The sequence below is a fragment of the Corvus hawaiiensis genome, chromosome 2, assembly GCF_020740725.1.
Source record: "Corvus hawaiiensis isolate bCorHaw1 chromosome 2, bCorHaw1.pri.cur, whole genome shotgun sequence".
NCBI lineage: Eukaryota > Metazoa > Chordata > Aves > Passeriformes > Corvidae > Corvus > Corvus hawaiiensis.
In genome coordinates, this window is record NC_063214.1 from 46,946,275 (window position 1) to 46,962,463 (window position 16,189).

General features: G+C 36.7%; 1 protein-coding gene across 1 annotated transcript in view; it reads left to right on the plus strand.

Annotated features, from left to right (window-relative positions):
• Positions 1-16,189, plus strand: part of DDX10 (DEAD-box helicase 10) — a 163,554-nt gene that overhangs the window by 26,458 nt on the left and 120,907 nt on the right. The window contains exons 11-12 of the mRNA XM_048294748.1: positions 6,663-6,750; positions 12,396-12,484. Of these exons, the coding sequence (XP_048150705.1) occupies positions 6,663-6,750; positions 12,396-12,484 (177 nt within the window). The remainder of the gene's footprint in view (positions 1-6,662; positions 6,751-12,395; positions 12,485-16,189) is intronic.

Below are 16,189 nucleotides of genomic sequence, written 5' to 3' on the forward strand. Positions count from 1 at the left end.
TTGTCTGTTATACAGCCTTCTTTCAGCAAGAGTAATGTATGCTGAGTCTATGACAATCTTGATAAAGTGCTTTAATTGCCTGGAGCTGGACAAATCAGAGAAATGAATTAGTTTTGGTAGTGTTGTAGAAGGAAAAGACCTTGAGAGGTTACCTATTTTATTGCTGTTCCCGAAGGCAGGATGAGCTGCACAAATCATTCTTATCAGATGCCAATTAATATATTCACAGTTTCCCAAAGAGACCTCATCTATACTTAACAGTTACTACCATTAGCATTTTTTTCTTCAAGTGTCTGATAAGACTTGTAAGTAATTTAAATGAAATATTTCTTTTGTCTTGTGCCAAGAATATATGGAAAAATGATGTATTCTCTTACTCTTTGCAGCTACTTTTTATGTAATTGAACATGATAATGCTTTCTTTCTCTTTTGCAGATTAAACAATTACAATTTTTTTAATCTGTCCCTGTATGTTTTTATTGCTGTTATCATTTTTATTTGTCTTACTTGTTTTTTCTTTAGTTCTAGACTATTTCTCCAATTTGTCATGACCTTTCTGAATCAGTTAGTTGAAGGACAGGATGTAAAAAATGGTCAGTTTTCATACTAAAGAGAGTGTTCCAAGGGAAACCTGTAAAGAGCTATGCTACCTGTACAAATAGAACTGACTTTGAAGGAGTTGCAGAAGCATATAACAATACCAGCTAAAAATAAAAAAGCATGTTTCCATTTTCTGTTAAATGCAGAGTAATGGATATGTAGGAAACACAAAAACCCAATTGTAAAAATATTAGAAAAAAAGATTACCACTAAAAGAATTGATGGTAGTTTCTTATTTAGCAGCTGTAGGTAGGAAGGAGTTTACTGTTCTCTGAGCCTGTCAGTCTGATGTTGAATTAAAAGAGAAAAGAGAATGTGAAGGAAATACAGAAGAAGAATTGAAAACAAGCCAGAAAATGTGATATGAGTCTGACTCCATTTTTAGCACTTAGAAAGTTCAGGTCACACCATGCCAAAAATTGTACAGTAGAGATAAAATAAGTCAGGGAAGGATGACAAGGTAGAAAATGTAAGTTTCTGTATGAGTGAGTATGAGCAAAGCTAGGACTGTTTTACTTTGAAAAGCTGTGGTTTGCATGTGAAGATACAGATATCTAAGCAAAGAAGATAATTAACTATGCAGAATTTGTCTGTAGAACAATTGTTTTTGAGAAGAAATCAAATTAGGATCAAACTTTAGGTGGTTATTTACACCTCATTGATAAAATCTTCAGGTTTGCTCAAAATTTACAAGTTGCCATCTCTTCAGAGAATAGAAACAGATAATAGAGACAATGCATATAGCACTTGCTGGATTTAAGGTTTAGTTGTTTTTTTTTTTAACTATTTTTGTTGTATAGGATATGCCATTTCAAAGGCTCTTCTGAACTGTAGTGACTGCTGTTTCTGTGTAACAAACTGAGTACACAGCAACTGGTGAAGTAAATCCACCTCTTCTGGTCAAACAAGTTTATCAAATCCATGTAGGATGCGCAGGAACTTCAAACATAAACAATTTTTGCTAAAACAGTGAAATAAGGACTAGAATGCAGTTCAACAACTACTTAATGACAAACCCAAACAAAACCACACCAAGTGAATGTGGATCATATCAGTAAAGAAACTGAAGTATGATATTTTCTTTTCCTTTAAGCATTATAGTACTTTAAAAGGATCTGCTGTATAACCACTTCAGTAAATAATCTCTTTTTCTAAACTTCATCATTTTCTTTCTTAAAATGGTAGTTATTCAAGTAATTTATCTTACTTTTATATTCAGTAAATAAATATCTGATCTCATGCACATTATAAGTATTCCCCCTTTCCTTGTCAGCTAAGCTTTTATCTTCTTAAGTAATGGTGTTAATTGTTTGAACAGCTTATCAAGGGAAGTGATAAAAAAGCCTGTATTTATCCATGTAAATAGAAATCTGTGTTTTTGTACTGGGATAATAATCCAAATTTTTTACCCCAAATAAATGCATACTATATTTATAATCCAAGTTAGGTGGCTCTCTGGGGAGATATTCATGGCTGCATCTCTTAACATATTGTTGCTAATCTGATGTTACTTTAATGGAAAACTCTGCTTTTTTTTTTTTTTTTAACACCACCCCAAAAATTCATTCTTGTAGCAAGCCATTAGGACATATGTATAATAAACACATTTAAGTAATGTTCTTAATTGGAATCATTATTAGAAAAGTCAGGGCTTTTGATTGATAACATATTTTAACAGCCTGCGCCGAGATCCAGTTTTTCAATCTGCAAAACAAACTTTAATAGAATTTGTAACATCATGATGAACAGGAATGCTTTCACTTAGAATTGTCTGCCTAGTGTGTTAAGATTTAAAAGGTGTAGCATTGTACTTGGAAGTGGCTAACTAAAATCCTTAAAAAGTTATCCTTGTAATTACTTGTGGATTGAAAACCAATTTAATTCTAGAAGTTTTGAACTACAAATTTTCTCATGCTGTTTACTTCTAGCCAGTCTCCTAATTAATCCAACCCCTGTGCGTTTTGTAAGTTTATAAATTGTTTAAGAAGTTGCATCAACCCATGGACCATGTTCCAGGTCTCCTGGTGAAGTCTTCTCCTGTTGTTTGTCTTATTCACCTAATTATAGATTCTTAAGAATTCTTGCTTGGGAATCAGAAGATAATGAGCATTGCTTACTGCCCACAGAGTGTAACTCGTCAAGTTTCTGAAATTCTCTCAGCAAGCTTTTTTTCAAAAGCTTCTTTCTAAAACATTGTCAATTCAAGTGTTTGTTTTGCTGTTCTTGTTAACCTGTTGTCTGGTATAGTGGTCAGAAGAACTCTGTGACTTTTCTTATTTTGTATTTTTTGATTTGCAAATTATTTTTAATGTTCTTTTATTTCATTTAGACAGTCTTTTTGAAACAGTTCCATAATTTGAAAGTAGAAAGAGGAAGAACTTTTCTGTTTTCCTGGATACCTATTCAAAAGACTAGGGTTTAGGCTCTTTTCCTAATTTTCAGTTTTAAATCTAAGCTGCCTGTAGAGGTTTGAAGTAAACTAGTCCCTTCTAATCAGCACAAGCTGCCAATTTACAGGTAGTGCTTTTAACAGTACATAACTAATTCATTGTTCAAACCGAGCAAGAGAAAGTGCAAAATATGCAGTAATAAATATCAGATCTTAGAACATTCAAATATGGTAAAAAAGGTACTCTGGAAGTATTAAATAGTATGTACATTTGTGTAAGGCATCTGTAATCTCCTAGTTTTCCGTGCAAGCTGTAAACTGAAATTATTTTTGATAGTATTTTGAGGTTACTTTGTTGCATCCAACTTTGTTGGATAAAAAGATAGGAGGTGCTTCCTCAGGTGTAACCATAACAGATTTTGTGTGTAGAAAATTTTACCAAAGGGAGTGCAAGTGTATAGATACCCATGATGTAGTATCGCTTTCTTTAATCTTATGACAAAAAGTGTTTTTTGAAGAAAACAGCAGTAACAACAAAGCACCTTTTTTTCTTTTTTTACCTTTCTCACAGTGGATAATACTTAGATATGTATTCCACATTAATAGCATTAATATAGGGTACTGTTAATATAGGGAATCTGCTAAAACTCACTGCCTCCCAGTTGCCATAGTTACTGTAAGACAATCCATGGGTGTCACTAATCAGTGTGGTTATGCGCCTGTGTGTGATCCGCTGGTGTGAGCCTTCCTTAGGTCCCAGGCCTCCCCACTCCCTCCAGCCTTCAGGTTGCCTAGTGTAACCATAGGGAGCCACGTTGCAGACTGAGAGCACGGTGCAAAACCTGCTGCTGCTGCTTGGAAGCTGAGTCGAGTATGGAAACCGTTTTGCTCCATCAGGGCAGCAGGGTCTCTTAGGTGGTTGCTGGTCTTTTTGCTTAAATTCTGCTTTGGAGAGGAGTGGTGAAAAGACAATGTCTAGTTAAAACAGTGCTTGTATCCTAGTATTAAAACCAGGGAAAATGAGAGGAAATCAAGCTGTGTGTCAACGGGGAAATTTGGAGATTGCTGTCTGATCAGTTCATAAGGCCAAGCAAGCTGAGTTTGTGTTTCCATCATGGCAAGTCAAGTGTGGTATTTATGCAACTGGTAGGCGAAACTGTAGCTTCAGAAAGTTGTACTGCTTCTTAAAGGTAAGATACGTGATCACAGAGGAAGAAATAACCAGCCTACTTAAAATGGCAATGTTATAAAATCCCCTTCTATGGTTGGTTTTAGCTCACTGGTCCTTAGCATTTAGGCAAGCTTATAAATTATGGTAATTCATTTAAGTGTTTAGCTTTTACGTTTGTGTCTCCTAATAGTCACATGTATACAATTTATTGTAAAGGGTTTTATTTGTTTAGAAAGAAATAACATACAAACTCATTAAAGCCAAAGTCCAATTTAACAATGACCAGCTTTCTCATTTTTTGAATCCCAGCAGTAGAGGAAGATGACAGTGGGTGACTGCCATGGTACGGTGTTGGAGAAGAGAGAATCCTCTTTTTTTTGATATTCAGGTGTTGCAAATTTGCTCATTCATTAACAAACACATAAGCTCAAAATGTGCCTGGGGTACCATGTTCTTAATTGACATTGCTTAGATTTATACCACATCATCTAGCCATGCTTTTGAATGTGAAGTATCTTGTGGGTTTTGTCTTTTTCAAACCCTTTTCTTGCAAATTTCAATCAAATTACTCAAAATTTATATGCAGTCTACAAAATGTTCCTGTATTTTTTCTAGAATTGTTGTCTGTTATGCTTGGAGCCTCAATGACATATAGTCTCTTATAAATAATGAATCATATTCCTACAATAATCAAGTCATAGAAAATAATGAGTAATAGCATGTCCAGGTGAGAATTGGAACTTGGTAAGCATTTTGAGTTTGACAGTGGCAGCAGGGAGTAGTTGGCAGTCTCAGCTACTCTTTGAGTACTGCTGCAAGGCCATTTTTGCATTACTTGAAGATTTCACATAAACCGTGTTTCCCTATTTTATGAGAATGTACGACTGCCAGATGCTTTCCTGACACCAGATACGACATCTGCTGTTTCTTTCCCATTCTTAAGACCTGTTAATGCTGCTATGGAGGATAATCAAACTGATGAATCATATTTTGCTTCTGACTAAGCTGTGTTAGCTGTTGTGTATTTGCTTATTTTCTTTAGGTCCTTACAAATTGGTTTTTTTGGTATCAAGAAAAAGTTAATTGTTTAACTTCCTTTTTGCACCCTTTGAATATGAGCACTGTATTTGCCTGGCCTGTCTGATAGGATTTTTTTTCCCTCATCTCACATGAGTTCTTAAGATTAGATACAACTATGACTCAAAGTGCTTTTACTTTCTCTAGTTGCTATGGAGCAAATTTATTTTGACCCAGCTGATTTATCTGAGTACTTGGTTGCCCATGATTTGTGATTCTGGTGTGAGCTTGCACTGTGCTGTAGCTGTTGTTAGCTGACTGATTGCAGCTGCCACTTTGAGTGAAGACAAGGAGAAAAGGCACTGGCTAATTTAAGGGCTTTGGGGTCATCTCTTAACAGCTTTCCCATAACTTAGCAGCAATCCACTACTTTTCTGGACTTATTACTGATGTTCATATTAATTTTTTTAAAACTCATGCTATTCCTTCTTTACTTTTTCTATCATTATATTCCAAAGATTTTTTGGTCAGTTTGTCCCCCACTCAATTTTTCATGCTTCTTTTTTTCTTTCTTATGTCTTTACACTTTTAGAGCCAATTGTGTGTTGTCTGGAAACTGGAACTCAAGTTTTTTGATCTTTCACTAAAACTGCAGCTAAACAGTGCTTGTATACACTGTAGTTTTGCCCTGGCTGTATCTGAACAGAGTGAAGAAATTGAAAGGGAGTGAAGTTTGATACCTGTTTTCATATTTAGTGAGAATAACTTCCCACCGTGTTTGCTAGGTTGTATTATACACTAGGGTGGCAGTAGCAGCTCAAGAGTAGGTGAGAAGAGATCTGGGCAAATAAACCTGCAATAATATAGGTATCACTGGAATAAGTTTAAAAATTCAGAATCTGGGAGAGGACCGGTATATGTTTTTAGTAGGTTTAATGGCATTTTCTATAGTACAGTCAATATTCTTTATTTATTTGAGAAGCTCTTAAATCTGTTTAATCTCAATGTCCTTTATTATTGCTCACTTGGTATTCTTTCTAAGAAGTACTTAAATTTCAGTATTCCTGGCACAATGAATCTTATTTAAGCTTTTAAAAATGCTGACAATTTCCTTTTGAAGACTTTTATTTCAGCATAAAGTAGTACTGTAATTCATTATGCTGTTTTTGTATTTTTGCAGTATTTTTATAAAATCAAGAAGTTCTTTTCTGCTAGTTTCTGCTTTGCTTTGGAAGAAGTTTCACCACCTTCAGTGAAAACTGTCTCTGAATAAAACAGCTGCTATTTGTCTTTTCTGCATTATTTGTTTGAGGAGTGTAATCTTCATCGTTAATATGGTTCCATTCTGTGCTGTTCCAGTGGTAATAGCTCTATGCATAATAAAACAATGAAAAATATGCAAAGATACTCCTGAGAACTTAATAGGTGCTTATTTTAGCATGCTCTCATAATTAAAGCTTGCTTTTTTTTTTTGTTTTTAATTAGAATTAATCCTGAAAAACTTACAGACATCCAAAAGAGGATGCAAGCTTTCTTAGCTCAAGATCAGGACTTAAAAGAGAAAGCTCAAAGGGTAAGTCATCTGCTACACTGTAATTCTTGGGGCATGTTAGTTGAATTAGAACTTCTGATTGAATAACTGACCAACTCATACATGCCCTAGAAGCAGTGCTTGGAACTGAAAAACCACCAGAGATGATTTGAGCACTTGGAGAATTTCCTGTATTAGGAGAGAAACATAAATTAGAGGGAGCCAGAGTCTTCTGAGTGATGCCTTGTGACAGGAGAGGAGGCAACAGGCACAAATTGCTATACAAAAAGCTCAATTTAAATCCAGAAAAAGCCTTTATTGTGAGGGTGGTTCAACACTAGAACAGGCTGCACACCAAGGCTGTGCAGTCTCCAAGTGCTGGTTATTAAAAACTGGGTTCCTTCCTGAGCAGCCTGCCCTAGCTGACCTTGGCTTGAGCACGCGCTTGGACTAGATGGTCTCTGAGGTTTCTTCTCAACTTCAACCGCCCTGAGAGTTTACTGGAAAGCTGATGTAGAAAATTTCAAAATAATACTACTAATGAAAAAGCTTACTTAAAAGTAGCAGATCACGCTACTTGACTTAAAAAGTTAGAAGTACAAAACCATGTAGGCCTCACATGCCCACCTTGATCAATTTTTATTGTCATATATCCTGAATATATGTGACAATTTGTCCTTTCTCAGGGTAAAATCCAATGCATTGAATAAAGCATTTTAACTTTTGTTTGGGTTTAAATGAGCAGCAAAATAGCCAGGTAGAATGGAGAATTATGCGAATGGGTTTATGAATGAGATTTCTTTATTGTGCTGGTTAATGCTGGGCGACTTTATGGACAGTATGTGAATTTCACCAAGTTTTTATCAGGTTTGGGGAAAACTGGAAGGGAAACTTCAAATGACTAAGTAGGTTCCTTGATGAGAATGAGCTTGGTTGTAAAAGACACTTTCTGTGAAAGGTGGCCTGTGAAATATTTCTGGAAATTGTGCTGCCTCTTGCCATCATTAAACATGTTTGCTGACCTTTCCCTGGTTTTATAATATTTTTAGGCCATGAGCTCTTTGGAATAGAGCTTACTACTTGCTTTATTGAAGCACTGCAATGTGTTGGTTTTCCAAGGCTGGTTGGTTTGTTGTTGTTGTGTGGTTTTTTCCTGGCTTTTTGTTGTTGTTGTTGTTGTTGTTGTTGTTGTTGTTGTTTTGTTTGTTTTGTTTTGTTTTTGAACTGTGTATATCATTAGCCTATGAAGTCTGTAGTTGTATCAAGTCTCTTGAAAACTATACAAAATCAAAAGCTCAAATTGAGACGCAGGGAAACACAGAAGGATAATAGGCAAATCTTTCATGTAATTTTTTCTTATATTTGTAGGTCAAATTAAAAGAGTACAGCCAAAGGCCACATGGTGAGAAATCCAGAAATGCCAAAGCCTGAGAAATATATGATTGCAGAGATTCTGTATTAGTGTTAATAACTTTTTATTTGTATGAGCCAGTGTGGGGATTAATAACACTTGAAGGTATACTAGTAAACTTGAGTAGTAGGGTGAAATGAAAACAGGATTGTGAAAGCTTAGAGAAACCAAGAATTTCAACCTTTCTGTTGAACTGGGACATAAAATGAGTCAAAGTTGACATATTTAAAACACTTGAGATTCATCTCACCTAGCTGCAGATATCCTCTGTCAGTTAGTCTGCCTGAACTTTCATTTATAGGTGATAGGGCGGAATAAGCACTTCTACAAATGCCTCCTGACACAGATACCTTGAAAACCCTTTGGGATGGATGGATGAATGGTGGTTTCTTTGTGCTGCAGAGGTAGGCTGTGTGATGTGACCTAGCTTGGATGCCTGCAGTAGGGACGCTTAGTGAGTCAGAGGAATGTCATTCTTACTTTCCTAAACAAGGAGATTTAAATCAAAGTGCCTGGGGAACTCAGTGGGAGCTTTGTGAATAAAATTTCCAAGGCAATGTTCCAAGGGAATGCTTTTGAAAACTATTTTTGGCTTTCAGGTATTCCAGGTTTTTGTAGTGCATGAAGCGTTGCTTGTAGCAATGTGGAATGTCAGCGTAAGCTGCATCCTGGCGCTGCACAGGCCAGAGGCACTGGTGAGGTGTCACGATCACCTCCAGCTGCCACGGGAAGTTGCAGTTTCACCAATTTATGTCAGAAGTGACAGAGCAGCTGGCTGGGGGAGGATGAGAGTAGGAGGAATCCAGCATCATCTTACTTGGAATGAAAACATTAACAAACCTCTGTTTCCAGCTTTGGCTTTTTAAAATCTCTTAAAAGGGAGAGAAGGATCATTCTGAATTGAGCAGAAGAAAGTAATGATAAAGTTTCAAAATAGGCCAAGAATAAATTCAAACATGGGCTGTCTGTCAGTGTTACAGATAAAAACTTAAATTTGTTTTGAAAAATTCTAATTGCCGTATAATTACCATTTCAAGCTATTTTTGTTGCAGTTTTAAATTTATTGATAGAAGAGCAGTGTTGTTGCAGGCAAGCTGTAAATACATTCAGTTTTTGTAAAACTTGAAGTACGGACAAGTGGTTTATCATGGAAGTGTCCCTCCTTAATAAAGTTTAACTACAAATGTTCAGACGTACTATGCAAACATGCCAAGTAGTCTTACCATGTCAGTGTAAATAAAGCATTAAAATTAATGCAAATGAAATCCTGACCTTGGATCCTTATCTGAAGTGCTGAATTTCTTGGAGGCATGGGTGTTATGTTGTCTAGCCTATCTGTTGCAAGCTACCAAGTTCTTGACATTTGTAGTGCAAGAAACAAATAAATTCCGTACCTGAATGGATGAGATAGCAATGAAACAGCACAGCTATGCACGGAAGTCCAGATAGGATGACAGTCTACCATCGTGTGTTGAGGGCATGAGGTCTAAGTTATTGTGTCCTCTTAAGCTTGTTGATTTACTTTGAGGTACTTTTACTTTGTTTGAAAATAGAAAGTTCTCGATTGCTAATTGCTTCAACAAACTTCATGGTTCGTTTGGTAGGACATGGTTCCCTTGCTATTACTTGGAAAGACAGTTTGAATCAGACTGGGGCTCCTTTGAAACCTTTGCAGTTCTTCTCATGGACTGATGCTGCCTTTTGGCATTTCTTGTAATTTTAATATTTAATATGTCAGTTCAGCCAGTTCTGGAAAACAGTTTAAAAAAAGAATCTTCTTTTTCTTGCTAATTCAAATGTTACTGTGGCACTGAAGTGATGTCTGTCCATTGAATTCCTCGTCATGCCCAGAGGGATGTGCAGGATGTTACAGCCTGAGATTCCAGTCACACCCTGTTAGTTTTGAATTTTGTCAAAACAGCACATCAGCTGAATTGTGTGCATTTTAGTACTTAAAACAGTTATCCAAGAAATAGATAAATAAATCAAAATTTAAAGGTAGTAAATTCATAGAGCGTGATACTTTTTCCTTATGTATTTCTGGTACTTGTACAATAATCTCCAGTGCTTTTGGGGGCCTGTAGCTACTACTGCAGTAGAACTGTAATATGTTTATGATGCCCAACCATAACCATATTTTCCATAGAAATTAATGCATATAATATTTTTTGCAATGTTCAGTCATTTAAAAAAAGCCTTGAAAGTTAAATCAAACAGCAGATATGGCAGAGGACAACAGCAGTTGATAGCAGGGAAAAAGTTCAGACTGACTAAACTTGTTCTCTCTCAGATCCTGTGTGTGTGCAGACTAATGAAGTCTTAGGAGAACTGAATAAAATCCAACTGAGATGACAGAATTTTAGACGGAAGTTGAAGACACTGAAATCAAATAAAAAAATCAAAGTAAATAGCATGATTTCTCTTCTTGTAAAGTAGAACAAGTCTTCTATGCAATTGTTCGGTGTTTCATTCTTAGTCGTTGTAGGGCTTGATAAGCATGCAAAAGGTGTGTTCTTTCTGCCCTTTATAGTTTGTTAATTTCTAGACCATGTGCACCAAATATATACTAGTAAAGTAAGTGGATGGCTTTATAAGTTATCCAACAGACATAATGAGATTTCAGCCCTGTAGCAAGTAATGACTCATGTAGGTCTTCATACCTGCAAATCTGATTCACAGGAAGGATACTTCTTTTTTAACCTGCTTTTTTCCATCTGTCACTGCAGAGAAAAAAGAGGCTTTCATTGATTTTTGTCACTTGCTAGACAACAATAGATAATTAAGATCTGTCAAATCTGAAGCCTTTTCCTAAACATTCTAATTACCTTTGTTAAAGGATTAATAATTTAATGTGAGCAAAGAAGTGTTTTACTCCACATCTCAACCTTGGTAGAAGCTGAATGAATTGAGCTCAAATTTTCCACAGCTAAAATTAATTGAAAGACATAGTCAGGAAGGAAGCTTTACCCAAAAAACCCTTAGCATTAGGAAAAAGAAGCAAATGAAAATTTACTTTTATAGTGAAGTAATGGGCAGCTTGAAAAGTATATCTCTTAGCTCTACATACCTTACAATTAATAGTTTTTATTTCAGTTTACTGAGGAGAAAAGAATGAGTTTATAACATTGCTTAATTTACTGTCTTACCTTTCATTTCACCTTTGGAAGTGTTTTTTCTCTTACAAGTATTTAAAGAATTCCTGTAAGACATCAATGCTCCTGGCTGTTGGGTCTTTGCTCCTCTATCTGAGGTTAACAAGAAATAGATGGTTTTTTTTAAATTCCACATGAATTGTTAATACAGTAGTTTTCTCCAACAGATGCCTGTACATAGCAGAAGAAGGATGTGATTATAGGATGCTTGAATGTAACTCTCTGAGCATAACTTGCTGTTGTTACTAGTGTTTGATGTTTTAAGCCTCATGGTAGGAGTTTTGGCACGTGTTAGAAATTAGGTTATGAACAACAGAAACCCAAGGATCTTTTCTGATACTTGAAATATTCCAGTATTTATGCTGCTGCTGCTGGGTAGAACTAGACTATGTAAAAGAAGCATGAGAAGAATAAGAATCTTTCGTTTTGGGAAGGACGGCAGGAAAATGCAACACAAGATTAAGTTATTCTCTTATGTAGTGCTTCCAGGTTTTTTTGAGAAAGTCTCTGATTAACTGATATTTCAACCTTGAACTGGTCTTAGTAGATGTTGTGTAGTGAATTTGTCTTGGTCAGCTGACTTGCATTCATTGTCTTTGTGCATGTGATGAGCTGTTGGTAAATGTAAGGTAATATGACTCATCTTAGACCACAGTGAAAGGCAGCTGTATTGAGTTGAATAACTTTCTGCTTGTGGCTAAGATTAAGTCAGGACACCTCAGGTTGATAGCAACAAAGTCTGTTCTAAGTTCCACATAATTCAGGTATCAGAATAGCATAACAACATTCATAAAAGCTAGGAGAAAAAAATCAAATCAAATCAGTGATGTTTCCTTCTGACTAATCTGTCTTATTTTCTTTCTAGGAAAATATAACATGACACACTGTTGGGAAATTTAGCCAATTCAGCCTATGTGAATGTAATGGAGTATTTAAGTACTTGAAGTTGCTTCACTTCTGTAGTAGCGATAAATTTTGTCTGATGGGTATTTTGAAAAGAATTTCAGTCTGCAATCAGTGTTAGACTACCTAATAGTGAAATTCTATTTTGTGTTTATGTTGTTTCTTGTGTTGGTAATTGAATGGTGTCTTTTTTTTGTTGAATACTTTTATTTTTCTTTCAGTGTTTTGTATCCTACTTGCGTTCAGTGTACTTAATGAAGAACAAGGATGTATTCGATGTTTTCAAATTGCCTCTAGCAGAATATGCCCTGTAAGTATGGTCAACATAAAATATGAAAGCTGTATAGTGAGAAGTTTTACAGTCTTTAAATAGCTCTTGTGATTGTGTTAACACACAGAATTGGACAGTCTTCTAGTGTATTTAGTTTTGTATTCATGCTGAGCTTTTGCATATTTTCAAGGGCATTCTAAATGGAAATTATGTGTAAAGACAATATATTGCCGTACAGAGAAATAACTTAGAGCAAAAGTTACATTTGCTATATACACTGGAAGACATAACTTCTGTAGTAAAAGGATAGAGAATAACGTTTTGGTGGTTTTTTCCCCCCCTAGACTTGTCCTTTGGCCTCATAGCGAAATATCAACCTGTAAAGTGTATTGTTTAACAAGAAATCGGAGTATCTAAAGATGATGTATTGCAGTCTAATTTTGAGTGTGGTTGGGACATTCCTCCTTGGCCATAAATTACTTTTCAGAAGATTCAGTGCATTTGGTAAAGATGAAACATCTGCACTAGACTGTATAGTGTTTATTTGGCTATGTCTATTTTTGTACATATATGTGAATCATTCTACATTTTGTATGGGAAGGAAATTAATTTTGACAGGTTGACTTTACGGATGACAGCCCCTTGAAATTGTTTTAAGATGTGAAGTTTTTGAAATCTCATGGGGCATCGGGTAGTCATAAGGGAACAGGAAGGTGTTCAAAGGTACATAGTAAATTGATTTGATATGTGTGGAATTTCAGACAGAGAAAGCTAACTTGTTAGCACATGGCATAATGAACTAAAATGGGACAAATTACTAGATTCTGGAACACCTGGTCTTCCTGTGCTGTGCTGCCATTAACATGATTATGTTTTTTAAGATACATAAGCCTATTATAAAAAGATGCTTTTTAACTTCATGGACTGAGACATTTTGAAAAAGGAGAACTAGCATAAGCTCAAAAATTTTTGCTCCATGCAATGCCTGCCCCTTCTCCTGTGTTGTTTGTCAGCGTTTTTAAAATCTGTTGTAGGTCTTACTGTGCTATGAATGTAAGGAATAGCAGCAGAGGATTGGGGCTGAGAGGGATAATCACACAAATGCAACCAGTGTAAGAAACCAACTAGCAGATGGTGGTAATGCTAAATTTTCAGAACCCCACTGCCTCTTTCTGGATTTCAGCATGGTGTGCCATCTAGTATCTATAGACAGAGTAGTCTACAGTTCTGTTCTTCTCAGGTCTTCTCAGGTGTGCCAGGATTTGGACCTTCCTCAAAATAATTCCGAGTCCCAGGTTTGGAAAGCTACTAATGTCATTCCTGTAATAAAATGCAAGAAACCGGTCAGTTGTTTGGGGAGAGTAGGAGAGGTTTAGTCAAGGCTGTGAAATATGTGGCAGTATAATCAAAAGTCAGAGGGTAATAAATCTGGGAGATAATTTGGAGATTCTGTTCTAGTTTGTTGGCCCTCTTCTTCCCCTCTCTCCAGACTGCTAGTCTACCTAAATACACCCTGCAGATCCCTAGCTTTCAATTCAGTGCACAGCCACTGATACATGGATCAGTTATCTTCCTTTGTATGAATGTTCCTCAAAGTCTGGTGTGTTTGAATTTTGCATTGAGAAGCGACCTTGGTTTACATTCTGCACACAAACTTATGGCAAAACCTGAAATGAGAATCCTTTCTTCCCTTTACCTTCTGTGTGCATTTTCTGAAAAGTACTTTAGTCTTTCTGTGGAGATTTACTGCTAGCTTGGTAGATGTTAGTCCACTAAAAATCCTGCAGAAAAAATAGGCTGCTTAATGCTCCTGTCAGGTTTGCATTCCAGGCTGTTGCCCACATTCCCTATTGCTCTGCTGCTTGGCATGTCTGTGCACTGAGATTCTCTTAAACTCTATGGACTGAGTCTGCAGAAAAGCAAGTCTTTTTCATTGTAATGTGTTATATAAGATTATGTATATATATATTATATATACAAAACAAAAAATATAAAAAATATGTGTGCATGTCTATATGAGCATATAGACACATAAACACATATCTATTTTAGTAATTGGTCGCCTTTAAGCCATGGTACATTACTATTCTCTCCAGTATCCTCATTATAAATTGCTATCAAGAATAATTTGCTGGAGGAAGACTTGTGTAGGCCTTGTGTTAACATAGGCAGCCTTTAAGTCTGATGAAGGAGAAAATAAAAAGAGAAATTTGTCTTTTAATTGCAAAGGACAGCTTTGGAAACATAAGAAAATGTAAACAAACAACAGGGTGAAAAGGAATAATTACTTAGTCTGGTCTCCTGGAGAGGAGGCAGTATTTTGAAATATTTTCCTTCTCAGGCACTTTATTTCGCTAACTGCTAACGCATATATGCGCTCTGTTCTCCAGGGGCAGATCTTAACAGGTGAGCGTGCTGGGTAGGCAAGTTAGTCACAGTTCCAAGGGGCTGCCAAGAAAGGTAATTTCCTCTGTGACTGTCGTCATGTCTTTCAGGAGAAATGCAGCATATTTTTCTGTTTCTACCTCTATTGGTACACAGAGAATAAATAAAACAAGTTGAAGCCAAATTATTGGGAAAATGTCTGATACACATACCTTAGTATCCAGATAGTTTTGCTTGCAGATCAGTATGAAAAAGCAGTAGGTAGCTGCAGGTGCTGTCAGGACTGAAATGGGTGGTAGCAGAAGACATGATCCATCTGTCCACATCTGTCTGTCCTTTCACTATCCAGGGAAAGCACCCACTACACCCTCATCCCCATGCCTGGCCTGACCCTTACTGCATGGTCAGGGCAGGAGGTTCATTTGTTACCGTGCTCTGGCTGCTGTGAGTGAGTGCAGGGCTGTCTGTTTTGTCCTCAGGCTGTGCCCATTGCAGGCTTTCCACGTCTTGTCATCCCTTTGTTGGTTCTTGGCTCTCCTTCTTGCTGTCCTTATACTTACTTTTCTACATGCCAATCTCCTAACTAAAAAGATGGCTCCTAATTACTTTTCCCCTGTTGTTTCCAGTCTTCATGCACCTGTAACAAGACTTAAAATTTCTCATGCTGTTACCTGGTTAATCTCAGCCTGTTATTGCTCCTACAGACCCCAGCATTCCCTCCAGTCACCTCCAGAGTTTGGGTGTTTCTCACTGAACTCCCCCTCAGCCACCTGGAGATCCAGCTGTCCCTTCCTGAGCTTCTGTAACTACTTCTGTAAACTTTTGCCACACAGCTTTCTGAATAAGCTGCAGTCTCCTCTTTCAAAGTCCAGGGTCATTATTCTCTTAGTCATCATCCTCATTTCTTCTAGGATCTTGAGCTATCTTTTCTCATTCTGCAGCCAAGCTGGCTATTGACCTTCATTCACTTTAGAAGTGAATGTACTTGCATATGCATGAGTAGCAGTTGCAGTAGAGTGCCTATCAGAGTTGGCTAAGCCAGCTAACTTGGAGAAAGGGTTTTAAATGCACTCTAGAAAACCTTGTTGCTTGTGCTCTGCTGTATTGCCCTCTGAGCAGGTGTCAGGGTGGCTCAGGTACCAAGGGGCCACCAGGGTTTGGAACTGCAGTGTGGAGCTTCCTTTTCCTTTTGTAAGGAAGACCACATCTTGGTCTTCTAAATTATTAGACTGCGACCATGATGTCGTCTTTGTTCTCCTTCTTTTTGCTTCTCAATAGCTTGGCCCTCATTATTGTTAATAGGAGTACCAGGCATTTGAGCTCCTTAATGTAGAGGAATAAAGCTGGCTGGTAAATAGC